This window comes from Fusarium redolens, assembly GCF_020744475.1.
Source record: "Fusarium redolens strain MPI-CAGE-AT-0023 chromosome Unknown BKA55scaffold_1, whole genome shotgun sequence".
NCBI classification, from domain to species: domain Eukaryota; kingdom Fungi; phylum Ascomycota; class Sordariomycetes; order Hypocreales; family Nectriaceae; genus Fusarium; species Fusarium redolens.
In genome coordinates, this window is record NW_025763664.1 from 3,886,358 (window position 1) to 3,911,764 (window position 25,407).

At 49.3% G+C, this 25,407-nt stretch overlaps 13 protein-coding genes across 13 annotated transcripts; 6 read left to right on the top strand and 7 right to left on the bottom strand.

Moving 5' to 3' along the window:
* Window positions 1-868: 868 nt before the first annotated feature.
* On the bottom strand, window positions 869-2,974 carry BKA55DRAFT_498873 (armadillo-type protein; the record flags this gene model as incomplete). The annotated part of the gene is made up of 2 exons (XM_046186592.1): window positions 869-2,673; window positions 2,728-2,974. The coding sequence occupies 2 exons, from the start codon at window positions 2,972-2,974 to the stop codon at window positions 869-871; spliced, it is 2,052 nt and encodes a 683-aa protein (XP_046057000.1).
* Window positions 2,975-3,874: 900 nt separating this feature from the next.
* BKA55DRAFT_532838 (protein-tyrosine phosphatase-like protein) lies at window positions 3,875-4,561 on the top strand (the record flags this gene model as incomplete). The annotated part of the gene is made up of 1 exon (XM_046189390.1): window positions 3,875-4,561. One exon carries the CDS (start codon window positions 3,875-3,877, stop codon window positions 4,559-4,561), a length of 687 nt encoding a protein of 228 aa, XP_046057001.1.
* A 507-nt stretch (window positions 4,562-5,068) lies between these two features.
* BKA55DRAFT_532839 (RWD domain-containing protein) lies at window positions 5,069-5,807 on the top strand (the record flags this gene model as incomplete). Its single annotated transcript, XM_046189391.1, has 2 exons — window positions 5,069-5,135; window positions 5,191-5,807. 2 exons carry the CDS (start codon window positions 5,069-5,071, stop codon window positions 5,805-5,807), a joined length of 684 nt encoding a protein of 227 aa, XP_046057002.1.
* Window positions 5,808-6,110: 303 nt separating this feature from the next.
* Window positions 6,111-7,232, bottom strand: BKA55DRAFT_497685 (uncharacterized protein; the record flags this gene model as incomplete). Its single annotated transcript, XM_046186485.1, has 1 exon — window positions 6,111-7,232. One exon carries the CDS (start codon window positions 7,230-7,232, stop codon window positions 6,111-6,113), a length of 1,122 nt encoding a protein of 373 aa, XP_046057003.1.
* A 680-nt stretch (window positions 7,233-7,912) lies between these two features.
* On the top strand, window positions 7,913-8,968 carry BKA55DRAFT_38287 (uncharacterized protein). The gene is made up of 2 exons (XM_046185969.1): window positions 7,913-8,121; window positions 8,170-8,968. Exons 1-2 carry the CDS (start codon window positions 8,091-8,093, stop codon window positions 8,841-8,843), a joined length of 705 nt encoding a protein of 234 aa, XP_046057004.1. The 5' UTR covers window positions 7,913-8,090; the 3' UTR covers window positions 8,844-8,968.
* A 117-nt stretch (window positions 8,969-9,085) lies between these two features.
* BKA55DRAFT_496937 (uncharacterized protein) lies at window positions 9,086-10,831 on the bottom strand (the record flags this gene model as incomplete). Its single annotated transcript, XM_046186411.1, has 1 exon — window positions 9,086-10,831. One exon carries the CDS (start codon window positions 10,829-10,831, stop codon window positions 9,086-9,088), a length of 1,746 nt encoding a protein of 581 aa, XP_046057005.1.
* Window positions 10,832-11,369: 538 nt separating this feature from the next.
* Window positions 11,370-13,698, top strand: BKA55DRAFT_631547 (uncharacterized protein). The gene is made up of 2 exons (XM_046196954.1): window positions 11,370-12,459; window positions 12,518-13,698. The coding sequence occupies exons 1-2, from the start codon at window positions 11,704-11,706 to the stop codon at window positions 13,373-13,375; spliced, it is 1,614 nt and encodes a 537-aa protein (XP_046057006.1). The 5' UTR covers window positions 11,370-11,703; the 3' UTR covers window positions 13,376-13,698.
* BKA55DRAFT_550956 (S-adenosyl-L-methionine-dependent methyltransferase) lies at window positions 13,699-15,610 on the bottom strand. The gene is made up of 6 exons (XM_046191324.1): window positions 15,359-15,610; window positions 15,290-15,303; window positions 15,197-15,216; window positions 15,012-15,121; window positions 14,535-14,866; window positions 13,699-14,474 (listed from the first exon to the last, which is right to left on the bottom strand). Exons 1-6 carry the CDS (start codon window positions 15,439-15,441, stop codon window positions 13,996-13,998), a joined length of 1,038 nt encoding a protein of 345 aa, XP_046057007.1. The 5' UTR covers window positions 15,442-15,610; the 3' UTR covers window positions 13,699-13,995.
* A 745-nt stretch (window positions 15,611-16,355) lies between these two features.
* Window positions 16,356-17,191, bottom strand: BKA55DRAFT_588720 (ribosomal protein S8e/ribosomal biogenesis NSA2; the record flags this gene model as incomplete). Its single annotated transcript, XM_046194835.1, has 2 exons — window positions 16,356-17,135; window positions 17,189-17,191. 2 exons carry the CDS (start codon window positions 17,189-17,191, stop codon window positions 16,356-16,358), a joined length of 783 nt encoding a protein of 260 aa, XP_046057008.1.
* An 84-nt stretch (window positions 17,192-17,275) lies between these two features.
* Window positions 17,276-18,319, top strand: BKA55DRAFT_38418 (ribosomal protein L21-like protein). Its single transcript, XM_046185974.1, has one exon. The coding sequence runs from the start codon at window positions 17,466-17,468 to the stop codon at window positions 18,084-18,086; it is 621 nt and encodes a 206-aa protein (XP_046057009.1). The 5' UTR covers window positions 17,276-17,465; the 3' UTR covers window positions 18,087-18,319.
* Window positions 18,320-18,552: 233 nt separating this feature from the next.
* On the bottom strand, window positions 18,553-21,256 carry BKA55DRAFT_532847 (kinase-like domain-containing protein; the record flags this gene model as incomplete). Its single annotated transcript, XM_046189392.1, has 2 exons — window positions 18,553-19,356; window positions 19,406-21,256. The coding sequence occupies 2 exons, from the start codon at window positions 21,254-21,256 to the stop codon at window positions 18,553-18,555; spliced, it is 2,655 nt and encodes an 884-aa protein (XP_046057010.1).
* Window positions 21,257-22,183: 927 nt separating this feature from the next.
* On the top strand, window positions 22,184-23,325 carry BKA55DRAFT_497715 (Per1-like-domain-containing protein; the record flags this gene model as incomplete). Its single annotated transcript, XM_046186487.1, has 4 exons — window positions 22,184-22,309; window positions 22,360-22,408; window positions 22,465-23,224; window positions 23,289-23,325. The coding sequence occupies 4 exons, from the start codon at window positions 22,184-22,186 to the stop codon at window positions 23,323-23,325; spliced, it is 972 nt and encodes a 323-aa protein (XP_046057011.1).
* Window positions 23,326-23,891: 566 nt separating this feature from the next.
* Window positions 23,892-25,177, bottom strand: BKA55DRAFT_495355 (uncharacterized protein; the record flags this gene model as incomplete). The annotated part of the gene is made up of 2 exons (XM_046186277.1): window positions 23,892-24,455; window positions 24,518-25,177. 2 exons carry the CDS (start codon window positions 25,175-25,177, stop codon window positions 23,892-23,894), a joined length of 1,224 nt encoding a protein of 407 aa, XP_046057012.1.
* Window positions 25,178-25,407: the final 230 nt, after the last annotated feature.

A 25,407-nucleotide genomic window follows, 5' to 3' on the forward strand; every position in this document is an offset into this window, starting at 1 on the left:
CACAACTCGTGGGAGCTGAGGGGTGTAATAAGTTCGAATATGCTCAAGTCAAGTTAAAATAAGATATACTTGATCTACCATGGTCAGATAATATTGCTCTGTATATGACACATCCGCAAGTGAAAAGATTGGCAGTCCAGTCTTCGCAGTCCCCCCTTAAACTCTGGATGCCAACATTAAAATCTACAGACATGGATCTTTCGTACCTCGGCATGGTGGTATGAAACGCTGGATCGCTGTAGCACTTATAACTGCCATGGCAACACAGAGTTACGCGACGCCTTTGAAAAGGCGCTATGTAAACCGCCCAGGCACTCTTCTGTAAAACACAGAGCTGTCGCAGAAAGCACACTCGATAGCATCCAGCTGCAAGTACCTTATATACGAAAACTTCCACTCCATGGTGTCTTCCACTCCATGGTGTCCTCCTACTACTCTATATAAACCACAGTCCATTCCTTACAGACCTTACATCCCAAAGAGCCCTTATCGTGGGAGCCTCGTCAAGATACAGGCAGATAAAAACTTCACTGCCATGTGTGACCCTTGTGGTGCAATGCTGTAACCGTTAGCTGTGTACATCGTTGCACTGCACCAACTAAAGACGGCCAACGAATGCCTGGGTCGCATTTCCTTCGCAGCTGTGAAATAGAAACAGTACTTCATGCATCGTTTTATTGTACTCGCAATATTCGACGAAAATCAACGTTGATCACTTGACTTCAATGGATAGTCAGAAAATGGATAAGCAAGGAACATATTATAGTCCGTAATATCATTGTCAAAAACACCCTAGTTTTATACGCCTGATATATGATAAATAAAGCACCTCATCTCTATCCATTGTCCAATATCTTCAAACTGTGCTTTACAACTTCTCCAACAAAAGCTTGCTGCCAGCATTACCCACAGGCTTGTCGCCCTTCTTCTTACCCTTCTTAGCTCCCTTAGGCGCAGCTTCCTGAGCCTCACGTGCCGCCTTCTGCTCAGCTGTCTCCTCTGTAGCAGCCTTCTCCAGAGTCTTCTTATTCTTCTTGAGTGTTTTCTTGAGCGCATCAACCTCGCTAAAGTCGCCAGCCTCAATGAGACCCACGACAACGAATGAGCCGGGGCCGGTTGCCCAGTCTATGATGTGCTCCTTGATGACAGGATAAAGAATGTTGGAGAATTCCAGTGGAGGGTCTACAGGGATGATCTTGCCAGCTGCCTTGTCATATTTGCCACCTTGGATCAACGACTTGAGCATGCGACCGCCGTGTGGTGTCCGTGAGATGTGAATCTGGGGCTGGAGGTCGTCTTCAGCTGGCTCCTGGCTGGGGTCACCGCTGGCTGATTGAGCGATGGCCTCAAGAGCAGCCTGCTTCTCACCAACTCCCGAGAGAAGAACGTCTGTGATGAACTGGCAGCCAAAAGCGGTCGCGGTCAGCTCAGTAGGTGCCTCTGCAATGGCGGTAATGAGCTGGGGAGAAACAGCAGTAACGAGTTCGCTGCGTCGAATGTCCTCGTCCTTCTTACTTGTTGTCTTGCGGATCTCGTGAACCTCCTTGAGAAGCTCGACATCGAATGATTGGCTAGAAGGGAAGAGAGACTTGGCCAATCCCTCGAAAAGGTAGAGAATTGTTGACCTGGCAAAGGGGTTGTTGGCCGTTGCGACAACATTCTGGGCTATGTTCTCGCCCTCGCCGAGGAGTTCGGGAAAGATGGTCTTGGCAGTCAGTTTGGTGTCATCGACAACGTCGTAAGCGGTAAGGAGGATAAGGTGGGCCCAAATGTCGCCGGACATAAGGAGGTAAGTGTCCTTATAAGTCTTGAGAATCTGCTTTCGGTCCTTTGAGGAACCATGGGCAAGAAGCAGGCATGTGAGCTTGGCGCCATTACGAGTGAAAGCCATGTTCTTCAACAGATCTCCACTCTCGTCGCCTTTGACCATCTCGAAGAACTCCGTGAACTCTTCTGTACCGACCTGGGTGTTGGAGAAGTACTGGAACATGGCATCGTGGAGCATAGTGAAACCGGTCATCTTCTTGTTGACAAGAGAGCCGATCATGTCGACCAGACTCTTCATAATGGGGCCGCGCTTGCTGGGCTCAGCTTCCAGGATAGTCTTGAGGTCGGCAGTGGGCTCCGTGTCCTTGGTGAGCTCCTTGAGAGAGAACTCAGGACCGTACCACTCGCGGAGAAGGGTGGCCTTCTGCTCCTTTGTCGCAACGCCTCGGTAAATATCGTCAAGAATCCATGATGCCTCGGCGTGGTTGATCATCTTTCGGACACGGCCGTAAAATTCGGGGATGATGATATCGCGGATCTCTTCGTCGTTCTGGACAAGAAGCTTTCCGATCAAGAACTTGGCATATCGACTCTCGGCAAGCTGAGCATATGTACCCTTCAACTCGCGGGCAATCTGCTTCCTCTGCTCGGGTGAGGCGTATTTGATGGCGGTTTGAACAGCTCGCACAGCGTCGTGCTTGAGGACGAAGTCCTTAATGCGACCAGTGATGATGGTGAATAGCTCGTCAACTAATGTCTGTCGCTCCTCTTTGGGAACGTGAGACTTTCGTCGCAATCGCTCCCACAGCTTCTTTGTGCGTTGAACTTCGTCAGCAAGAGGCTTAGCGGCCTTGCGCTCTTGGGCGAGCTGCTTTTGTTTAGCATGGGATTCGCGCGAAGTTTGGCCTGGGAGACAATTAGCATTGGTCAAGCGCATATGGTATTTGGAGAACAACATACCTCGCTCAAAGTTCTTTCCGTTTTGGACACCATTCGAAGACTTCTGGGGAGCCTGCTCACTCAGTTCGGCACCGCCGTCCTCCTCGTCTGAAACGTCCTCCATATCATCGTCCTCGGGCTCTTCGAAGGGTTGTTTTCGAACCTTGGTCTCATCAAGTCGAGCCTTCTTAACCTTAGAATCAGTTTTAGCCTTGCCGCTAGGAGCGGACTTTCGCTTATTGCTAACAGCTGCGGTTTTGGTAGCCATTGTCGTGAACTTGATGGGTATGGGTGAATGCAAGTCGCATTTCAGTTCAGACGACTTTTTTTTCTAGCGATAAGCTTCAACTCCCGCGCTTGGCTAACTGATAAGAGCGGTCCCGCTTTTCTAATCCAAGGTCGAAGAGTCACGTGCACCCTTTGCCATCCTCTTACACTCAGAAGAGACTGCTTGAAAACAAAGACACTTCGGTTTTATTGCTATGTACTAAATGTTAGATAACTCCCAGTTGATATCCTATGGTGGTTGTATATTGGTCTTTCATAGTTTCTAGCCTGTGATCTGCTTCGAACTGGGCATATGGACTCGGTTTGTAGTCTAGAAATGAATTGCAAGAGAGTAATTCCAGACAACACAAAGAGCTTGGATGATATGATAGGAAACAGTTGATAAGTAGAAATATTCGATGTGGTGATGTTCCTTGGGCGCTAAAGGAAGTGCCTGACGGCGAGTTCAGCACCAACTAATAGCACGGGACCACAGATCAAAAGCAAATAAAATAGTATGTGAAGGACTCTCGGTGCAAAGTTCTTTGCATGATCAACGGAAAAAATATGGTTTGGATTTTCCTGTGGTGTTAATTGCACATTCCGACTGTAGTTGATGTACTATCGAGTCCAGACTAATATTATGTGTCGTGTTAACTGGAACCCGTTAATAGACTCAGGAATCTAAAGACATCAGGTGCCACAATGAACTGAACGCATAACATAACAGGCATTAAAGTTCTGCAAGTTGCCACTGAAGCAACCTCTGCATGTGAGGGGTTTGCATGAGTGCAATGTAGCGCATTCCCGGCTCCGGCGTAGGTGATCTGAGTACGATCAACTTTCACTTTCCAAAGTCAATTGAAACTGAAAGACCTAAGTCTCATCAGTCATAGATGATATGGACTCCCCATCGATATCTCAGGTTGCCCCTAATCTGTTTGTGGGCAATGTTGCATGTTCCATGAACCGCAATGTTCTTCGCCATCACAACATCACAGCAATAGTCTCCCTCTTGGACGGCCCATATTCGAAATGGGATAGTCCCAAAAACAGGCAAATTATCCCCCAAGAGTGCCATCTATTTGTGCCTTGCCTTGACAATTCAACGATGGACATCCTCTGCTTATTAGACGACATCTGCGACTTCATCGACCTACAACTGGATCGTCACGGTTCACTGCGGTCGCCATCTTCTGTTATTTCAGAAGAATTCGACTTTGACACTACTTCAACGATCGATAGCGAAGACTCAGCGCGAGAGTCGAATGTATTGATCCACTGTCGTCTTGGAATGTCCCGATCCGCTTCCGTTGCAATAGCATATCTCATGCGTCAACGGCAACTGAGTTTGGACGTCATTCTCGCCGAAGTCAGGACAAGGCGAAAGGTGAAGCCACGAGAGAACTTCATGGACCAACTTCAAGTTTGGCAAGCTGTCAAATACCAACTATGGGAGGACAGCCAGAAACGAATCCCCAAGGCACCTTACCAGAGTTACCTTGATAGACGAGCTGTGAGACTGGAGGCAAAGGGAATGACGGGTAACGAGCCCATAGTCCCGCTCTGTGACTGGGACGAATATTGATCGGGCCGGTCGGTAGCTATACGACCAATATGCAGGAAATCGGAAGTTTTGCGGTCATTGGTTTGTGGATATTGCATCGAGTTTCATCTGGCGCACATGAATGTGGGGGAGCTGAGCAACAATAGGATTGATTGAAGCGTGATAAAGCAGGGCGATGGACAGGACAGAGTAATATACTGAGTACACGAATAGTCCACGAGGGTCCATGAGAATTCAATGGTATAAGTTCAGACCATGTCCTAAGGAGCCATTGATTGAAGATGAGATATATAGTAAGTACCTAATCTTCCAGTTAATTAGAAGTCTGAGTGTGAGCTGCCCGTAAATAACACGGCAAAAGCATTCAGAAATGCCGGGCGGTCAACGAGGCACTAATCCTGTTCTGTTTGACACCCCGCCGCCTGTAAACCTCCCCACTCCCATGAGGACTCTTGGGACTCTGGTCATTCGGCTCTATCAAAAGTAACATTTTACAGTTATAAAAGCTCCCGAAGACAAACCGTCAAAATGGGACGAGAAGATCAGATCGAAGAGCGTGAAGTGCTCGAATCTATTTTTCCTGATGAAATCACAGGTACAAATCTGCTGCTGAAAAAAATGTTGTCTTCTTTGCCTAACCGCTGTTGTAGATATCTCTGAAACCGAGTTTAGAGTATCAGTCGCATTAGACATTCCAGGTGAAGAAGATCAAGATCCTCCTACCATGCTTCTCCAAGTGAGATATCCAGAAGAATATCCCGAAAAGCCACCTCATCTCGACATTCTCGCACCTCCAAATGCCACACCTCACGAACACTTCAATGTTGCAGAAGATCGCGACCAGCTCCTTGCCAGTCTAGACGACACCATTCAAGAAAACATCGGAATGGCAATGGTCTTTGCAATCGTATCAACACTGAAGGACAATGCCGAGCAGCTTGTCCAAGACCGCAAGGACGTCATCACAAAGGCACATGAGGAAGCTGCCCTGGCTGCTGAGGCAGAAGAGAACAAAAAATTCCACGGCACAGCTGTTACGCCCGAGACATTTTTGAAGTGGCGTGAAGGTTTCTTGAAGGAGATGGAGGAGAAGAGGCAGCAGGAGGAAGACGAGCGTCTTGCTGAGCTGAAAAAGGCGAAGACCAAGGAGCCCGCTCGCATGACGGGTAGACAGCTCTGGGAGAGGGGTCTTGCTGGTAAGGGTGAGGAGGAAGAGGATGACATGCCTGTTGAAGGTGTCGAGAAACTCAAAGTTGAGGCCGCATAAAGGGACATATGGCAAGCATGCATTACTTGGAGTTTGGGCTTGGGAACTAATACAAAGAGGCAAAAAACCTACCACGAGGTGTGACGATGAATGTTATCATGGATTTATCTAGCCTTGATTGGCTACGAAAGGCCTTGAGAAGCCTAGTGCTAACTGCCATGGTGATATAGACTTGGGTCTGAACCATCCAGTTTTAACTACAACTAGAGGCAACAAGATTTTTCTAGATATGCCCATTTTTTTGTTCCTAAACGCCGTACGTAATGCTCACGTGTCCAATTCCTCTTTCCTTGCATAAAGTCATCAACCTTGCATTTCAGCGTCTTCCTCTGCGCCATCGCTGGCATCCTCCCAGTCATCCTCCTCACCATCAGCTGGCTCGCCAAGCTCCTTGTTGATCTCTGATAGCAATTCCTTGGCATGCTCGCCCAGACGATCGTCTTCGTAATCCTGCTGTTGATACAGCTTCAAGCACTGCATGAGCCATTGCCGCGATGACTTCCATGATCCCTTCCATTCCTCGCTGACCTTGGCCTCGTCGTTCCATGGTTTTGAGGCAGTAGTCTTGAGCTTTTCGCCTGTGATATATAGACACCAACCACCTAGGTACCATGCCTCAACACTTGTGTCGTCATCTGTAACAAGACGCTCTAGGACACTCAATGCCTCATCTTCCAATTCAGTCTCCATCAACAAACGAGCAAGCGCAATTCTGGTAGGGAATTCGGGAACGTCGGGGTGCTGAGGAGGGAGTTTCTGCCACAACTCGAGACTTCTGCGCAGAGCTGTCTGGGCTTCGTTGGCGCGGTTCTGTGAGATTCTAACATTGGCGACTGTTTGCCATGTCTCCGGTGCAGCAGGGGCGAGGAGCATAGCCTCGGTGATAAGAGTCTCACAACGAGACTCGGCATCAGGTTCCCATGACAGATCGGTCATGTACACTTCAGCGACAGCGCACAGGACTCCCCCAAGCTTGTGTTGCTTTTCTTGAAGGGTGGTCCTTTGCTCAGGGGTTGGCGATCGAAGGTCACTCAGGACTGCGATCTGCTTTCGAAGAGCGGTAGCACCTCGCTCATACCATTGCACGCTGTCGAGACCACCCTCCTCGCTAAGCTGTGCGAGAAGCAGAAACTTCTCAGGACCTCCACCAATCTTCTCATCTGCTGTACCATCTTCGTCAAGAAAGACTGCGCGTTCAAACGCGGCTCGCGCCTCGTCAATGTCGCCAGACTCGACGAAAATTGTACCTAGAAGATTGGCAGCACTGAGCTCAAAGTCGCCGCCCTGACCGGTTGCATCAAGGGCCTGCTGGGCAAGTGTGGCAGCCTCTTCTAATTTTCCGACCTCGAGTTGAGTTTGCGCATCGACAAGGAGTCTTGCGATGTCCGGATTTGTCTTCTTAGCGTCGGGTCTTGAGGGCGCCATGATGCTGTGAAGCAGGTAGCTTGATTAATGTGAGATATGTCGACGCTGTTAGTGGAAATAATTATGCTGTAGTATTTTATGAGGCTACGCGTGAGCCACGATGAGATTTCGGGGTGTGAGATCTAGTCAAATAGCGACTGTTGTAAGAATTGAAAACCAGATATTGTGTAGCTAATGGGCAGTCTTGTTCTGTCAGAAGCTTGTGCCTTGGTGTTGAGTGGGAAACTGAAAAATTTAGGCGGGTCTTATCGATAACGGCCCATGAGAAGCCACTCAAGAATCTTGGTATTCAATTCTTGCTTCTCCTTCTACTACCTCTCCAGTTGGAAGTTGAAAAACTTGATAGATGAAATTTAACTTCCCTTCTCTTGTTCCAGCCAGGCAGAGCAGTTTCTGCCGGCGTCTCACTATTTACATCGCTATCTTTTCCATTCTCCAAAGCCAGGCACTTTTTTTAAAGATTGAGGGGCAGAGATGGACAGAATGCCACCCCGCCTGGTAGCATGAAGATTGACACCAACAATCATTAGTAGCCAGATTGGCAGGTTTTTCAAGCCGGATGATCAGGCAAAGGGGCTTCCAAGAAAGTAGCTTATTACTCTGAGTATAGTCTTGCGAATTCGAAATGCTTATGCGGTAACAAACCATCATAGCCCAACTAAAGCTGTCCCAGTATTTCATTCGGAGCCAGTGTGGGGCATTCGCGGGCCGCGGGGCAGAGTGGAATAGCATCAGTACCCGTCCGACTCATTAAACATTTGTCATCGCTTCATACCTATAGACTTTCCGACAACTTCGGTATATCAATCCTACCTATTCAGCATCACTAACCCAGACATCAAATCAAAAGATATCACCATGTTTACCGGAATTGTAGAAGAAGTGGGAGGTCCGTTGTGTTCACTTCAATATTAGAAACTCACTCACATGCTTCTAGTTGTCTCCAACCTCAACACCAATGACTCAACAGGCGGCACCTCTCTTACCATCTCCATTCCTTCTGGCTCAAAGCTCCTCTCAGACTGCCATGATGGCGACTCCATTTCTGTCAACGGCGTCTGCCTCACAGTCACATCCTTCACCCCCGAGGCTTTCACCATTGGCGTTGCCCCCGAAACTCTACGCATCACCAACTTAGGCGATCTCAATGAAGGCAGTAACGTCAACCTTGAGCGTGCTGTCCGGGCTGATACTCGCATGGGCGGTCACTTTGTTCAGGGTCACGTCGACACTACTGCTAAGATTCTCTCTGTTGAGAAGGATGGCAATGCTTTGACCTTCCGGTTCCAACCAGCCCGTAAGGATATGCTGCGGTACATTGTGTACAAGGGTTTCATCGCCATCGATGGCACAAGCTTGACTGTCACCAAGGTCAACGATGATGAAGCATGGTGGGAGGTTATGCTGATTGCTTACACCCAAGAGAGGGTTGTCGTGGCGCAGAAGAAGAAGGGTGACACTGTCAATGTTGAGGTTGATATGATGGCCAAGTATGCAGAGAAGTCTCTGGGCGGTGTTGTTGGCTCAGAACCTGGAGCTGCTGCCTCATTTCCCTTTATTGAGAAGATTGTCGAGAGAATCGTGGCCCAGGGATTTGGCGGAAAGCCATGAGAAGTTAATAGTTTTTTTCTTTTTTTTTTTCATTAAAGCTTTGGGTTCATTTTTCTCATAATCCTGGGTATCCCTATGCTCATGGATGTCACCTGCTTGATACCACTAACGCCTAAATGCCAATGCCTTGAAATAACGGCTAGCCCATCCTGTTGACACCGTCTGCTTTTCACTATAATCAGAATATCCCATCCTTTCCCAATATTCGTACACGTTCGTCTCCTCGTACATATACAAAACCATCATGCATCACCCCAGACTTCTGCAATTTTGGTACTCAAAGGCTTGGTAAACTTCTTCCGTCCAACAAGATGACTTGTCTGACTAAAGACCAGCTCACGTTTGCGTTTCAGCCCCTGTTCGCCAGTTCCGCAGGCCTCAAAAGCCTTGACAAAATCATACGGAGTTTTCCAACGCTTCTGAATCTCGAGCGCTCTTTCTCCTGTGACGCCCTTGGTGGTCATGAGCATTTTCAAAAATACGTCTCGCAGAGTTATAGACTCGGACTTTGATGCAAGCGACGAAAAGGCAGGATAAGTGATGTACCAGTCTGGCGATATAGATTCCCTTAGGTGCTTCAACAGAGGAAGATAATTCTGAGATGTAAGAATTCTGGTAGGAATGACGTTGAGTGGTTTCCTCTCGTATGTCCGCTTCAACATGGTTGTCATGCGAGCAAGATACCTGACCGTGTCGTCCATTTTAGCCGTCCTCTTCACGAAGTAGCCATTGACTACTTGTGTGGAGGCAATGGCTGACCGGACGGCTTCGGCATATCTAGATGCTACTTCCGGGTCCATGGAGATCTCTTCGATGATGTATATAACTTTCTTGACACCCGATCGCTGCAAGCGAAACTTTTGCTCGTGGAATCTGCCATCCTTGATACTCCCAACCAGGTCATCAAGGCGTTTCCTTTCAACGATCCAGTCCAAAATAACCTCATCGCCCTCAGCACCTTGTGCTACGAGCAGACTTGGATCATTGCACTTTGCAATCCACTGAGCATCTCCAAGTTCCATGCTGCGCATGATGGGTTTTGCGCCCAGTTTTGCTAGCTCCTCTTGCATGTAATCGCGATCAGTCTTCGCTCTGACCTCGCGAACGTCCAGCACTAAGTGAACAGTAAAGGATCCCGGAGGTAGTCGGATTGGTGTAAAATTTGGCAACGAATTGTCATCCAATACTGTCGGGCCATCAGACACAACGTTTTGGTATTCTGAAGGCGCTTTCACAGGTTCGGAAATTTCAATCGAAGGCGACCTAGGCCTATGATTGGATTCTGGTTGGAAATTTGGATTGACAGGCTGTGCTGAAGTCGGGTCTTTAGCTCTTCCATTCTCGGCCTGCCAGTGCTCCGTTTCTTTTATACGTTTTGCAACTTCCCATCCTTCATCAGTCAAAGCGTATCTCCGTAACGGTCGTCCTCTTTCGTACACCAATTCCTTCTGCAGCAAGGTTTTCATCGAGTTCCAGGCAGTGTAAAATTTGGTAGGGTCGCTAGGAGCCGAGAAAGATGAGTCGCAATGCGGTTGGGCAACTTCGATGAGTTCCGCCTTTGTCATCCCAACAGAAGAATCCTCATCCAATGTGGAAAGGCCAACTACTAAGGCAAAGGCCCCAGAGCGTAGAGCGGGAACATATGCTTTAGGTTTCCGTGTCTTTTTGGCAGGCTTTGAAGAGCTCTCACCATTGTCGACTCCAGAAACTGGTATCGCCTTACGAGACCTGGGGTGTGGGGGCATAGGCAGGCCATTTTGTTCGCAGTGTTTCTTCAATTGCTGCTCAAGGCGTTCGCAGAGTTTGGGGCCGAAACCTTTGAGTTGCTGCAACTGTGCAGGGTGTTCAAAGGTGATTGGGCATGCTTTTAACGAATTATAAGCAGTTCTGTAAGTTGTAACACCTTTTGAATTGCGTTCGCGCGCCAGATCGAGCCATTCTTTGACCCAAGCCAGCAGCTGCGGGTTGGCCGAATCGGCATCATCCATGTTGTCGTCACCTTCACCTACACAACCGATGGCCTCAAAAGGGGCAGTTCTTGAATATTCCAGAATTTTACAATCAAAATACAATAGACGACGAGCGGCAGTCCGCACAAATCCGAGCTTGTCAATGTTGTCCTCGTCTTTGTATGTCGTGAAGGTGACGCGTCGAGAGCCTCGCGTTGCCTGCAGTAGGTGTAAAGATTTGACACGAGATCACGTGTCTCCTTCACTCCCAATACCTAGGTACCTAGTCCAAATCATTGGGCGGTGAGGGATCTTGAAGGGTAAGAGGAATAACCTCGAGGTGAGCTCCTGGCCTGTGCCTTGGCTGACGTGAGGCCTTGTGCCAACAAAATCGTGGCGGGTAAGGCGCTGGGAGATGCACCCAATTAAACCAGGTACAGCCCCCACCTGCGCTACAGCACCTTAGCTCTGGGCATCAGGTGGGGCAAATCTGAGAGTTTTGTATCTGTTTTTAGCACCTCATGGAAACCATTCGATTGAAGCGGTATAAAAAAGTATTTTTGACCGCCGAGAATATCTCATGGCCCGCTACCTTTAAGTTGAGCTAAGCTAGGCTCAGCTTGGAGGATGAAAGTGCAGTGGCTGGTTTGCATCAACAGATAGACAATGCACTGTAGACCCTTGCAGCACTGTTACCTCACTTAGGTACCCCTCGTATGCTGAGGTGCCCTCTGGAAGGTCCCCCGCCAGGTCGTCACTGCGGAGGCCTCGATTTGTTTCAAAAGGGACCTCGAGCTCCATCTTTCTCTTCCATTTTCCTCCCGCCTGCGTCTTGTTCTTGTCTTGTCTTGTCTTTCATTCTTTCATCTCATAAACTACTCCATTAATTTCACTCGCAAGGAAATCGTAGAATGTCTGACGACAAGTTTCTCGCCGCTTCGGCAAAGCACCCTATTGTGCCTAACCATGTCTACAAATATGGCACTGCGGGGTTCCGTATGAAGGCCGATCTTCTTGATGGTGTTTCGTTCCGTGTCGGTCTCCTGTCTGGTCTTCGAAGCCGTAAGCTCAATGGCCAGGCCATTGGTGTCATGATCACTGCTAGTCACAACCCAGCTGTCGACAATGGTGTCAAGATCGTTGACCCCATGGGTGAGATGCTTGAACAGGAGTGGGAGACTTATGCCACCAAGCTCGTCAACTCTCCTTCTGATCAGGAGCTTCTCGACAACTACAAGGCTCTGGCCTCTCAGCTTAAGATTGATCTCTCTTCTCCTGGCCGTGTTGTCTATGGCCGTGACACTCGTCCTTCAGGTCACTCCCTCGTTGCTGCCCTCGCCGATGCTTTCGAGGCTACCAACACAGAGTACACCGACTACAAGATCCTCACCACTCCCCAGCTTCACTACCTGACCCGATGCGTCAATACCGAGGGCACCCCCAAGGCCTATGGCAAGGTCAGCGAGCAGGGTTACTACGAGAAAATGTCTGAGGCTTTTACTCGCGCTCTTCGAGGCCGCAAGCCCCAGGGACAGCTTATCGTGGATTGCGCCAACGGTGTTGGAGGTCCCAAGCTCTCTGAGTTCCTGAAGGTCTTGCCTCAAGGTACCATCGACATCAAGGTTGTTAACGATGACGTTCTCCGACCCGAGGTTCTTAACCTTGATGTAAGTCCACTTCAAATCTTCGGCTGCCAGTCGCAAAAACTGACATTTATCCTCTTAGTCTGGAGCCGACTTCGTCAAGACCAAGCAGCGAGCCCCTCCCAGCCCCAAGCCCGTCCCCGGCGCCCGATGCTGCTCCCTCGATGGTGATGCCGACCGTCTGATTTACTACTGGGTCGACCCTGAGACCGGCTTCTTCATGCTCGACGGCGATCGTATTTCTTCTCTCAATGCCTCTTTCATTGGCGACCTCGTCCGCTCTGCCGGCCTTGCTGATGACCTCCGTATTGGCGTTGTTCAGACCGCTTATGCCAACGGTGCCAGCACCAACTATATCGAGAAGCACCTTCAGCTTCCTGTCGTCTTCACTCCTACTGGTGTGAAGCATTTGCACCACGCTGCTTGCCAGTTTGACGTTGGTGTTTACTTCGAGGCTAACGGTCACGGTACTGTCGTCTTCTCTCAGGAGGCCATCCGTGCTTTCCGTGAGACCGAGCCTCAGTCTCCTGCCCAGAAGGATGCTCTCGACACCCTCGCTGCCGTCAGCGATCTCATCAACCAGACCGTTGGCGATGCTATTTCCGACATGCTCATGGTTGAAGTCATTCTCGCCCACAAGGGTTGGACTCTTAAAGATTGGGCCATGACCTACAATGATCTCCCCAACCGCCTTGTTCGCGTTGAAGTTGGCAACAAGGACCTGTTCCAGACCACGGATGCTGAGCGCCGCCTCAGCCACCCTGTGGGTGCTCAGGATGAGATTGACCAGTGTGTTAAGAAGTACACTAGCGCCCGATCGTTTGCTCGAGCCAGCGGTACTGAGAATGCATGCCGTGTCTATGCTGAGGCTGCCACTCGCTCCGAGGCTGATGAACTCGCTAACAAGGTTGCTCAAATCGTGAAGCAGTTTGGTTCTTAGGTATACCCTGATTGGGCAAAAACTGAATCACATAAAATAACCCAAGGACGAAAAGGAGAGACGCACAACATACCTAGTGCTTGTGGGGAAGCGAGTGTCTAAAAAGGAGGGATCAAAACAAATGATAAAGGTTTCTCAAAAATGGGTTATCAGGCCCAGGCCAAGATTAGCCTCAGGACAAGGAGCGGGATACTCAGTCCAATTTAACGATGAATGAAATCTCTTTACTTTATCGGTCAATAGATGGTCTTGCTATTGCAGTTTCACATAGTCAATGGGATCACCCTGGGTCGGGGCGAAAGACAAGATATTAAAACAAAAGATCTTTTGACTAGGTAACTCCGGAGTGCTGTTCTTTGTGGTATCACTCATAACGGGTCGTCAATCAACCACGCCATCCCTCGCGATTATGTTGTTTTTCTCTCTCCTATGTTTGTATCTAGCAGCAATGTTTACCCCGTGTAAGATGCAAGACGCCGTCGCCCTTATACACAGATCCCAAGTTCCCGCAAGTATCTATCTCCTTGCTCCTTAGGTCTCTTTTTTTAACCTTAGATGTCTTTTTTTCTTTCTCGTATCATCATTAGCAAGAAATCAGCACCGTCTTATATAGAAGCCATTTAGCACATGCGGTACTCAAGCGCACCCTTGGAGGCACGGTTAGCATCCTCAGTTTCCAACTCGTAGGAGATCTTGATGTCAAGATCACGTCTGTTCTTGGAGTTGGGTCGGACATCAAGGTTGAGAGCAATCTGCTCGCCCTGCTGGACAGTGAGGACATCCTCGAAGTAGAAGACGGTCTGCTTCCAGTGGGTGTACTTGGTATGGGGGCCAGTGGAGAAGCGGATGGGCTTGTGGCAGGCGGTAAAGTCGATGTCGAACCACGAGACCAGGGCGTGGACGAAGTCGTCGCGGGTAACAGAGAGCTTGAAGGGGACCTGGAAAGCCAAATCGTCTGTGGTGCACTTGTAAAGATCGAGAGTGAGGACGGCAGTGGGTTCGGTGACAGCGGCCTTGACCTCGACGGTATCAACGAGGGGCTCGGAGAGAGCAGTAGCCTTAAGGGGGGTGTAGTCGAAGCCATAAACATCGTTCCAGACTAAAACGGTGTTAGTAAATAAACTTCTGAGCCGAGAGTCAAAGTACGTTAGTCACTTACACTCAATCTTGTCCTCCTTGTAATCGCCATCCTCAATACCGGCGAAGAAGATGGTGGCCTTGTCAGGGAAGATCAAGCCATCCTTCTGGAGATACGTGTCTCGGGCGTAGAGAACGGTGTCGAGCATAGACTCGTAGAGAAGGAAGTAGCCCATCCATTCTGAGATGATGATATCAACCTTGGGGAAAGGCAGCTCAACCTCCTCCATCTTGCCCTGAAGAAGGGTGATCTTGTCGGAAAGACCGTTGACCTTGACGATCTCACGGGCCTTGAAGATGATGGTGGACATATCCACACCAATGACATGTTTGGCACCAGCCTTAGCGGCGAACCTGTGATAATTTCTGTCAATTCAAGTTCATTGTATATTTCGCCGGCTTATAGAGAGTAGCGCATGTTGCAAGGGTGGGCTGGGCTGTCGTTCCCCAAGCGCGGGGCATAACGAGGGGCTTTTGGAGGGTCTCGTTTCGCACGTACATGGAGAGAATGGCCGTACCACAGCCAACATCAAGAACCACCTTGTCCTTAAAAATGTGCTTGTTTTGCATGATAGCGTTCATGTACGATCGTGTGCGGACCTCATCTTTCTGCAGTCATTGAAAACCTGGTCAGCCAGTGCTCATACAGCAGCGCAAGGACTGTGGGGGAGGGGAGCTACATACCAACATCTCCTCATGGATACCTATCGCAGAGCAATAATAATACGTCAGTGGATTACTTTGAAATGGTGGTATAGCTGCAGTGATTGTTCGTACCATGGTGGTCGTAGCTATATCGGCGCAGTTAGTATGCAATGATTCTCTTGTCGAGCTGGGCGAACTGACCTCTTGAAGTAATGCTGCTCGCTATGCTCCATAGATTTCATCTTTTGCTCAGCAATCTCGACATCCATCTTATCGCCGCTCATTTTGAAGGATTATTGAGTGTAACGGAGGGTTGAAATCTGTTGAATCTTGTTTTTTTTTTGTTGTTGGAGAGAAGAAAAAAGCAGAGAGGGAAAAAAGATTGAGTCGCAAAACGGAGCAATACAGATTCGGCGGGCAAGACGGGGAACCACAGACGAATGCGATTTTGCTAGTTCGGGCAGAAAATAATTTATCGCCGTCACCGCCCGATTTTTTAAAAGGCGGCGATGGAAGGGGACCCTTTTTTCAACGCCATCTGCCTTTTCGGTTAGCTTGAAAAAGGTACAAGTGCAGACAAGAGTCAGTGGAGGTTGTCTAACTCTTCAGCCAATGGCTGGAAACAGTATAAAAAAAATACACCGAGGCATAACATTTGGTTGATGAAAACCAATCTGTCTTGGCTGAAGCTGGTGGGAACGCTGAAAAGAGCTGTAGAACTGCAATCAACTTGGTGTCGTTAAATTTTATGTTGTTAACGCTTAAGGTGCACCGGTACCATTCTCAGTCAAAGTTTATAAGTCACCCGTTGTGAGAAGAGTATACCCTCAGCTTCCCAATCAATTACAGCAAGAGGTATTCTCTCACCTCCAAATAAAAATAGCACAATGTATGTGAAAAGACCGGAACAAGTACTTGTAGCAATAACCACTGCTAATTGAGAACCGTCTAAATCTTGTATTCATCTATCTACGGCCTCATCAAAATCTGTCTCAGCAGAGCGTGGCCTATAACTCGAGTGAGTCTTCTTCATCACAACTGGGAATCTTCAGTCGACAATCAACCCGTTTACCAACCATCTACCATCATGGCCATTTTTTTCGTGTGGTAATCCAATAAACGCCCTGGCGCCAATACATGCATTCGAACTTAGACAAACGAACCCTCTCAACGTTGTGCGTCGACGCCGTTGAGCACATTACACCAGCAAGACACTGTTGATGCAGCCCTCGTTCTCCGGGTTGTTGGTAACCTGCGCATAGCGACCCCAGACGACCTTTCCACCGGCGGTAACGAGACCAAGTTCGCTGACGTTGACCTCGATAACGGTACCCTTGGTCAGAACACCCAACTGAGTGTAAAGAGGGTTCTGGGGGTTCTTCTTGACGCTGATGATGGGGAGCTGGACAGTGACGCCAAGCTCGGGGTGTGTGACATTGGCCTTCTTGTAGCGGAGACCCATAGGTCGAATGAAACGCTCGTGCTTGGGGTTGCGTCGAGTGAAGTCGGGTCCAACAAAGGTAGGCTTGGTGACCATGCGCTTCCAGGCCTTCTTTTGGATTTTCTTGCCGGTCTTGACAACCTTGAACATCTCCTCCTCGCTGATACCTCGAACCTTGGGCAGGGGAACGGCAAACTTGGCCGCCTTCTCGGCTCGCTTGTTCTTGATGGCGCTGCTGAGAGCCTTGGCAGTCGAGGGATTTGTGCGGTCCAGCAGATAAGAGGGCATGGGTGTTGTGGGCTCCTTCTCGTCCGCGGTCTTGACGTTGCGCTCCTCATGCGCCTTGATGGCCTTCTTCATCTGAATCTTCTCCTTGTGTCGTTTCTGCTGGTACAGCTTGGCTCGGAGACCACGCAGATTCTGAGCATCCTGAGAGGCCTTGTGGCCCTCACGGGCGGTACGCTTGCGAACTCGTTCCTCATGATCAAGACGGCGACCGTGCAGCTTTCGCCATCTTTCCATATACTCGTTCTGAGGCTTTAAGGGAATTAGTTATTCATTCTGGCAAACGTTCGCTCTTCAATGCATACCATGTTGTCTGTATCGCCCAGGCAGGGACTTTATTATGGCTAGCGGGAGTTGATGCTGAAATTTCCCTGGCGATAAAAAAAAAGTGGCGGTTTATCGGGAGGCGGCGCTGGCACTGAGACCATTCTGCCGGCGCTCGGTAGTACGCTTTTCCGAACGCACCCATGAGCCAACGCCTGAACTTTTTCGAGATGCACTACAACGACTTCAAGGCCGACAGCCCATTCCCCTCAATTGACCAGCGATAGTGCCCAAGCCCGAAAGGCACTGCGGTCCATAATGAGCAGGGCACTTTTCCGCTCCATGCTGGAGCTTCGAGCTCCCGGCGCTCGACTCTCGGTACCCTCGTCTCTTTTGCCAATCCGAGCCCGCGCCTTCACCTCCACAGCTCCCATCATCGAGCCATTCCCTGAGCATCACCCAAAGAATGCCACCAATCCCACGGCGAATGAACCTCGACCCCTCGCTTTCAAAGTCAGCCATCCTACACCGCCTCAAAAGCCCATGGAAGACTCAGTCAAGAACCTTCTGCCGTTCCTTGCCGCTCAGCCAGACCACTACATCACCGTTCATGTTCACGGATTTCCCTACCTTGTGCGCGAGGGCGATCAAGTTCGTCTACCTTTCCGTATGCCCGGTGTTCAACCTGGAGATGTACTACGACTCAACCGTGCGAGTGTTCTTGGTAGCAGAGATTACACCATGAAGGGCGCTCCCCATATCGATGAGCGGGTTTTTGAGTGCAGGGCTACTGTTGTTGGAACAGAATCTGAACCGCTACGGATCAAAATCAAGAAGAAGAGGAGGCAAAGGAGAAAGAGACAGGCAAAAAGCAAGCACCGATATACCATCCTACGGATTTCGGAGCTGAACATCAACAACTTGGAGGATATCGAATGATTTATGAGACACCACAGGGTTGAGAGGAAGATGTTTCGAGGATGTTTCAACAAAACTGTTGATGCCCATGTACAAATAGGAAATGCCTCGAAACGATGTACCATTTACCAGCATCAAGCTGGCTGTACAATAACACAGCAAATTTTGCAAAGTCAATGGAGCGTTTCAAGTTTGTTGATGTCCATCGCTGAAAATGCTTTTATTCAGTTAACCCGCTGAAACGCGCAGCTAAAAGCCATAGACGCCCTTGACTACCGAAAGCCTTGCCATATTATAAAAAAATTCCCTTATGTCTGAAAGTACAAAAGTAGGTATGCAGGTATGCAGCGAATGACAAGAATGATACTCCTCAACACCCAGCTATGAATGCTTTCTTTCTAATCCGTTCAAATTGGTCATAAAACTCATTGGTCCAGCGAGCAATTGCGCCTCGACAACTCCAACATTATGCATGATAATTCTCCTGTCACATTCTCCCGGCCATCGCTTTCTTAACACTAGCCCAATAAGCCTGTGGCCAGACGCTCAGGCTTTCGTTCTCTGTTGGCATGCGCTCACGGCATCTCGTCACCACGCTCTGGATGATTCTAGCAAGCAGCTCCTCGTCAATAGGAAGAGCCTTGTCGGTCAGCTCCGCGGGGTATAAGAAGGGGTCTGACTCGTGCAATAGCTCTTCGCAGGTTGGTCGCATATGGTGATCGCGGTTGAGACAGCGTCTCATAGTGCGAATGAGTGAAGGAGGAACAGACATGCCTCCCATGCCACGTGAAGGAAACTCGATGTCGTGATCCCAGTTAATGATGGCTTGACACCTTGACATCTGGTTGGCGATGTGGCCAAATGGAGGCAGGCCATAGACCATCTGATACAAAATGCAACCCAGAGACCATATGTCGCTGGGCTTGCCCAATTTCATAAGCTTAGGCCGGCCTGGAATGCGGCCTCCTCGGGGGTTATTTGAGTCCATGAGAGATTCGGGTGACATGTAGTTGGGTGTTCCGACCTGAGTCTCACGGTGGACGTTGACAGTCTCGTCGGTTTGGATAGCGTTCGCAATGCCGAAGTCAATGAGCTTGAGCTGCCCCTTCACAAGCACAAAATTGGCCGGCTTGAGATCGGAGTGGACAATATCACACTGGTGAACTGCTTGTAAACACTCGAGCATCTCCTTCCAGTAAAATCGTACAAAGACTGGATCGAACTTGGCAGCCTCGGGGTTATACCGTTTTCTCAAAAAAGTGTTGAAGTCGAGTTCTCCAATCTCCATAAGCTGTGCCAAGTCAGTAAATCATCCGCGCTGCTGGTTGATGTGAACTTACCAAAGTGAGAACTTGCTTCTCTGTGTTCATCTCACAATCAAATAGCTTGATAACTCGCTCCACCTCTCCGAGCTTCTTCAGAAGATCAATCTCACCAAGATAGCCCTTGATAGTCGAATCATCTGCATTCTCGAGAGAGACCCGCTTCAGAGCAAACATCTTGCCATTCTCAGCAGCAACGCGGTACACCTTTCCACTGCCACCTCGGCCAAGACAGTCAAGTCGAGTATAGGCTACGCCATTCACTCGCAGAATATTCCTCCTTTGCTTTGCCTGTGTAGTCGTAGCAGCACCCGCAGTAGCAGTGGCAGCCTCGAGGACAGACATCTTTGGAGGTGGTGGAGCCTGGCGAAGGGGAGTATTTCTAGCCATTGAAGCAAGCGGCTTTCGTTCGGGTGAGACAGTTCTTAGGGGAGCAGGGTCAGCGCTCATCGGTCTTTTTGGTATCTTGTCCAGAAGAACTTCCATGGACGGTTTTGTCCTCTTGAGGCTTGCTTGGACATCATTCTCTTGATCTCGACCGGAGGGGAGTTCTGGGCGAGCTGCAGGGAGTCTGTAGTGAATCTCCTCCTCCTGTTCAGGCTTTGGCTCGGGTTCGGGAACCTGAACCTCTGGTGTAGGCTCACGAGGTGATGTTTCCCTAGATGGTCTTGCAGAGCCTAGGCGCAGGTCCATGTTGGAAGCATTACGGCGATGAACTGCCCTTGCAGCGGCTTGTCCGCTCACTGGGCTTCCTGAGTTGAAATCCCGAATACCGTCCCCATAATATGAAGCGGCGTGTTGATCCTCCCCAGGTTGACTCTCAGCTTCCTGACTAGACAATATCAATTCTCCATCCGCGTTGGCCTCCCCTTCCTCTTCGCTCTGCCTTCGGCGACCGCGTCGGGCTGGCCCACTCAAAAAGCTACCCGCAACCTTACTAACACGCTTCACGCGCATTGAACTCTGTAGGTTGACGTTGTCCTCAGGTCGTGTCCTTGTGCTTGTTGAAGGGTATCGAGAGACACTGCCATGGTGGAAGGGGGGAGGATTTCGCGCGACTGTGGCTGGCTCTTCAGGTTGGTCGTTGTCCTCAATACCAGATCTATCTAGCATAGATCGTTCCATTGACCTCCCTGAAGAAGGGCCAGTGGAGCCAACTCGGCTCCTGTTGCTAGGAGAGCCAGCATTGATTCGGACGACGCGTCCACCTTGTGCAGGGGTATTCACGTCCAATTGAGAATCATGCTTGGAGTCCTTGGAGTCTTGCTTGGAATCTTGTCTCTCGTCGGAAGACATATCGCGGCTACCAGGGCGGCTGTGAGGTCGAGATCGTTGATTTGATCGGGAGACTGAGGTTGAGCGTCGCTTTGTTGGCTTCATCTGGCTGAGGCTTTGAGGTGTGTTGCTTAATCTTACAACCCTCTTGCGTACGGGACTTATTTCTCTGCTTGTAGCTGGTGTCGGGCTAGTTTGTCTTGAAGACCTTGTATCGTGGGCCTGGACGCTTCCGGATCTTCTGTGCCGACGTGTCTCAGTCGCTGATGATGTGGACGCGTTCAGAGCACTGGTGCGTCGTCGCGTCCGGGGAGGTGAAGGAGCTTGCTCTGTTGATGCCGGGGCGCCGTCATTAAGAAGCGCCTTGGTGAGAGCGCTCAGCTTCATAGGTACTGGGATCTCATCCTCGGAGCTGTCGTCGTGGAATTGCTGAGGTTTGGGATGGTAGCCCTTAGGGAGAGCAGCATTTGTTGAACCATGGAAGCTGTCACTGTGGTTCATGATGGGTCGTGATGGTAATCTCCTCAAAGCTTGCCGCTGGGATGTTCGTCGGGCAAGACCATTGCCTATGGGCGTGGGCGAAGCTGTCGCCATATCGATAATGTTTTCAAGGCAAAGCGCGTTCGGGCGTGTAATGGTCGAAGCGGTGAGGAATTGGTGATGGGTGATTTGGCGGCAAGATAAAGTATTTGCTACGAATCGATTATTATTGCCATTGCTTGGATTGCAAGACGATTTCCAAAACTTGAGACTATCGCGTCTGGGTCAGGGAACAGAGATATGGAAAGCAAGGCGTGTTGTTTGACGAGAAAATATGGTCCAATCAGGGAGCTTCCGGTTGCCTAGCAACCAATCTCGCCTTAGCCTAGCGGCCGAGTGTAGGGTTGCAATTTCATGCAGGATGACTGCTTCAAAAGAAGACATTTGACTGACGCCCAATGTTCTGAAACCTGGCAAATGATATATGGGCTTCAGCGTTGAAACGGGCAAAGCTTAGAGTACATCTAGGTTGATAAATGAATTCATATTCAAGTCGCCATGTTCAACGTTGTTCAACGAATAACGGTGCTCCATCTGTATGGTGTACAGTTAGCTCACAGATTTTTAGCAAGATGCCTCACTTGAAAGAAAACCAGATCCAGTTCAAGTATGTTAGATTTGAGCAAAATGTGACAGGCATGTAACCCAGCCAGAACAACTATTTTGATGTTTTAAAGAGCTTTCAGAGACATTTACTTTGTCGAACACTACAATTTGGATCCCATAGTCTAGCTACCCCAGTAGCCCAGCTCCACCAACAAACAAAGAGGTTCTTCTCCACAAAAAGCTAGACCCATCAAAGCGGTCATAATTGGAGATCTCTAGCCAATCAAGCGTCTGAAACATCGACGTTACGTCGAGGTGCAAGTGAGCCACATCGTCAAACCAGCACAAGGTACATACAGTCTCTCCCCTCTCTCGTGCAGGTTCAAATTATTTTCAACCTCATTCTCTCGCCATTAAAAGGTCGATGCGCTCGCAATGGCAACTCAAAGGGGGCGGCCATGGGCGCGGATTATATCCTTGACCGTCCTCGTTCTCGCTTTCACGGTAGTTGTCAATGCCTCAACTGGCGACAAGTTGCCAGAATTTAAGGACTGTCTTAAGGTGAGCCATGGCAGCACAAAAACCACCACAAAGATTAACCATGGCCACAGGTCTGCAATGCTGAAAACTGCTCCCCTGATAAACCTCAGACTCCAATCCGTATATCCACCCGATCCGCGCCTAAAGACACAGCTAATGTATACTCCCGACAACAGCTGTTCTACATCGTCTCCTATTCTGGACTTGCGCCAGCGAATGCGATTATGCCTGCCAGCATATTGTAACGGGTCAGCGCATGGCCACGGGCCTCTCAGTCGAACAATTCTACGGAAAATGGCCCTTCTATCGCTTTCTCGGCATGCAGGAGCCTTTTAGTGTCCTCTTTTCTCTCGGCAATCTCTGGGCGCATTGGGATGGCTTAAAGAAGGTCCAATCTAGGATACCGAAGTCCTACTCCCTGCGAATATTCTACGATTGGCTGGCTTATATCGGTATTTCCTCTTGGGTTTTCAGTTCTATCTTTCATACTCGCGATTTCCGGTTCACCGAGGAGCTTGATTACTTCGCTGCTGGCGCCAATGTCCTTTACGGTCTGTACTACACGGTGGTAAGGGTTTTCAGACTGGATAAACGCACCCCTCGACGGAGAACCACCCTACGAGTTTGGTCGCTCATCTGCGCCTCTCTCTTTCTTGGTCATGTCTCGTACCTTAAGTTTATCCGTTGGGATTATACATACAATATGGCTGCAAACGTGGCAGCAGGCATCGTGCAGAATGTCCTCTGGACATGGTTCAGTTTCAAGAGATATAGGGAGTCAAGACGCATGTGGGCTGTTTGGCCCGGTTTCGTGGTTGCTTGGATTATATTTGCCATGAGCATGGAACTGTTTGATTTCCCACCTTGGCTGGGCTGCATCGATGCTCACAGCTTGTGGCATTTCATGACGATTGGACCGACAATTTTATGGTACAAGTAAGTCTCGCCCGCCTGATCACTCTTCTCAAATTGCTAACGTCATGAAGCTTTCTAGTTAAAGATGCTCGGGACGATATGGCTGGAAGCCAAAGACTTAAACTTTAGTTTAGTAGGAGACGGACTAATATCAACATCAGGATACACATTTCATAGAGATAATTACATGATTCATATTATCCACATCCTTGAGTGACATGGAGTGTATCAATTATCAGAATACTTCTTTGTTGCAGAGTTTCCCTTATAGAGAAGTGATTCTTGGAAAAATGCGAGTGGTTCAAGACGGTCCGTAAAGAAGGCCTGAACATAAAAATGGACCCCCACATCCTTCTTTCCAACTCCGTGCAAATAGTGAACCAGCCCAGGTTTTCCCCCTTGATCTAGAATTCCGCTTTCTCATCATCCGACGTCCAAAATAAACCCGATATGAGGTACACCTCTTTGTTTTCCTTCTACTTTCGACCATATCTATGGTTCCTATAAAAAAGGCAGTTGGAGCAAATATGGTCTGCCTAGTTCAACCTTTTAAGGAAGTATTAACTCTCTTGAAGCCCTTCGAGATGCTTTGTGTCGATGGCAAGGCAAGGTCAGGTTTTTGTGGCAGATACAGTCCCATCCTTGAGCTTAAATAGCATCCCCATTAGTTGGCTGTGTACCATGACCCTCATGTGCTAAGAAGATCGCGCACTGAAAGCCCTCGGCCTTTGGAGTCACGACGATCATTGTTCAGCATCAGCAAGGCGGCCATGGCCTCTTGATCAAGTTCGCTCTGGGGATTGAGAGCCGGGCTTGTCAACGCTGATCCAGGTGCTGAGGCATCACTGCGAGCATAATGTGGTGCCCCATGTATCTGTGGGCCAAATGCTGGAGATGTTCCAGCAGAAACGCTGTAACTATAACGTCGATGGTCGGTTGAAACAGACGAATATGATTGCGCTCTGTTGCGAGAATCTTGAGGTGGGAGAGCAGGAGATACGGATGGGTGACGGGGGTTACGATCTGACATTGCAGTCATGGCAGGCGACGTAACATCGGAGTCTTCCATCTCGACATCCTCATCGCCAACTGGATCTTCTTGAAAAGTCGGGTGAAATTCACGGATAGACGGCAAACGGTCACGGCCCGTGGGTGTTTGACGGCCGGACTCGGTCTGACCATTATCTTCCTCCTGTTGTGCTTTCAGCTTGGAGACGCAATCCTCCAGGTATCGAATATATTCGATCGAGGCCTGCATTACAGAGCCTTTAGTCAGCTATATCCGATTTTCAATGGCAAGATTCAGACACATACCTGGAGGATCGACAACTTATGCATATCTCCTGTACAAGCCGGTATCATTCCTTTGAGCACGGCGAACTCTTCGTTCATCTTACTCCGTCTTCGACGCTCGATCAAACTGTGTGCGGTCTTCCTGGCAATTTTTCGACCTGCTGCGCTTGTAGCACTTGGTTGCTTCTTCTTCGTCTTGTCGTCTGCGGCCACCTCTCCCGATCCTGACGTTGTTGTCTTAGAATTGTTTGCTGTGGCCGATTTTACTGATGCAGAGCTCTTGCTGGTCGTCTTCGCTTTATCTTTGCTGCCACCGTTGTCACCATTCCCATCCTGTCGAGGCTTCATCTGAATGATTTTGCGTGATCGCGTTGGTGGAGGCGGCAGGGCAAACGAATTATCCTTTTGGTCTTTCGCAGCAGAAGAACGGCGGCGTGCCTTCACTGTCTCGGCAGGCTGCATTGGGTATGTTGCTCCTGGGGACGTTGTGGTGAGTCGGTGCGGTTTTGTATCTGTTGGTGAGACCTGAGATGACATGGTCGGCGATATGCGAGAAGCATCATGGATTGCTGGAGGCGGCAATTCAAAAGAGAGCTGAAATGAGGAAAGCTGTTGAGTTCCGTCCTTGCCTTTGATATCGGATGAAGAGCCCGGTGTGAGAGGAAGGCCTGGTCGAGGCATCCTGGGATCGTGGAGTCTGAACTCTTTCTCAAAAGGCAGTGATAATACTTAGGTGCTCTTTGCGAATGATGCCCAACACAACACGATGGTCAGGGTTCAAATCAAGAGAGCACCGAACAGATGGATGAGGAAAGGAAAGGGGGAGATACAACTGCTGTGGCTATCTTGAAATGGTTAAGAAAAAGGGTATATGGGCGTCCCCAAAGACAGTCAAGTTCCAGTCTCGCTTG

Excerpts from the sequence above, each read along its gene's own strand:
- BKA55DRAFT_38287 (XM_046185969.1), top strand. The coding sequence starts at position 8,091 with ATGTTTACCGGAATTGTAGAAGAAGTGGGAG. Across the intron at positions 8,122-8,169 it reads AATTGTAGAAGAAGTGGGAG|TTGTCTCCAACCTCAACACC; the intron begins GTCCGTTGTGTT and ends ACATGCTTCTAG.
- BKA55DRAFT_631547 (XM_046196954.1), top strand. The coding sequence starts at position 11,704 with ATGTCTGACGACAAGTTTCTCGCCGCTTCGGCAAAGCACCCTATTGTG. Across the intron at positions 12,460-12,517 it reads CCGAGGTTCTTAACCTTGAT|TCTGGAGCCGACTTCGTCAA; the intron begins GTAAGTCCACTT and ends TTATCCTCTTAG.
- BKA55DRAFT_38418 (XM_046185974.1), top strand. The coding sequence starts at position 17,466 with ATGAGCAGGGCACTTTTCCGCTCCATGCTGGAGCTTCGAGCTCCCGGC.
- BKA55DRAFT_550956 (XM_046191324.1), bottom strand. The coding sequence starts at position 15,441 with ATGAGCGGCGATAAGATGGATGTCGAGATTGCTGAGCAAAAGATGAAA. Across the intron at positions 14,867-15,011 it reads GGTACGGCCATTCTCTCCAT|GTTCGCCGCTAAGGCTGGTG; the intron begins GTACGTGCGAAA and ends AAATTATCACAG. Across the intron at positions 14,475-14,534 it reads CAAGGAGGACAAGATTGAGT|TCTGGAACGATGTTTATGGC; the intron begins GTAAGTGACTAA and ends ACACCGTTTTAG.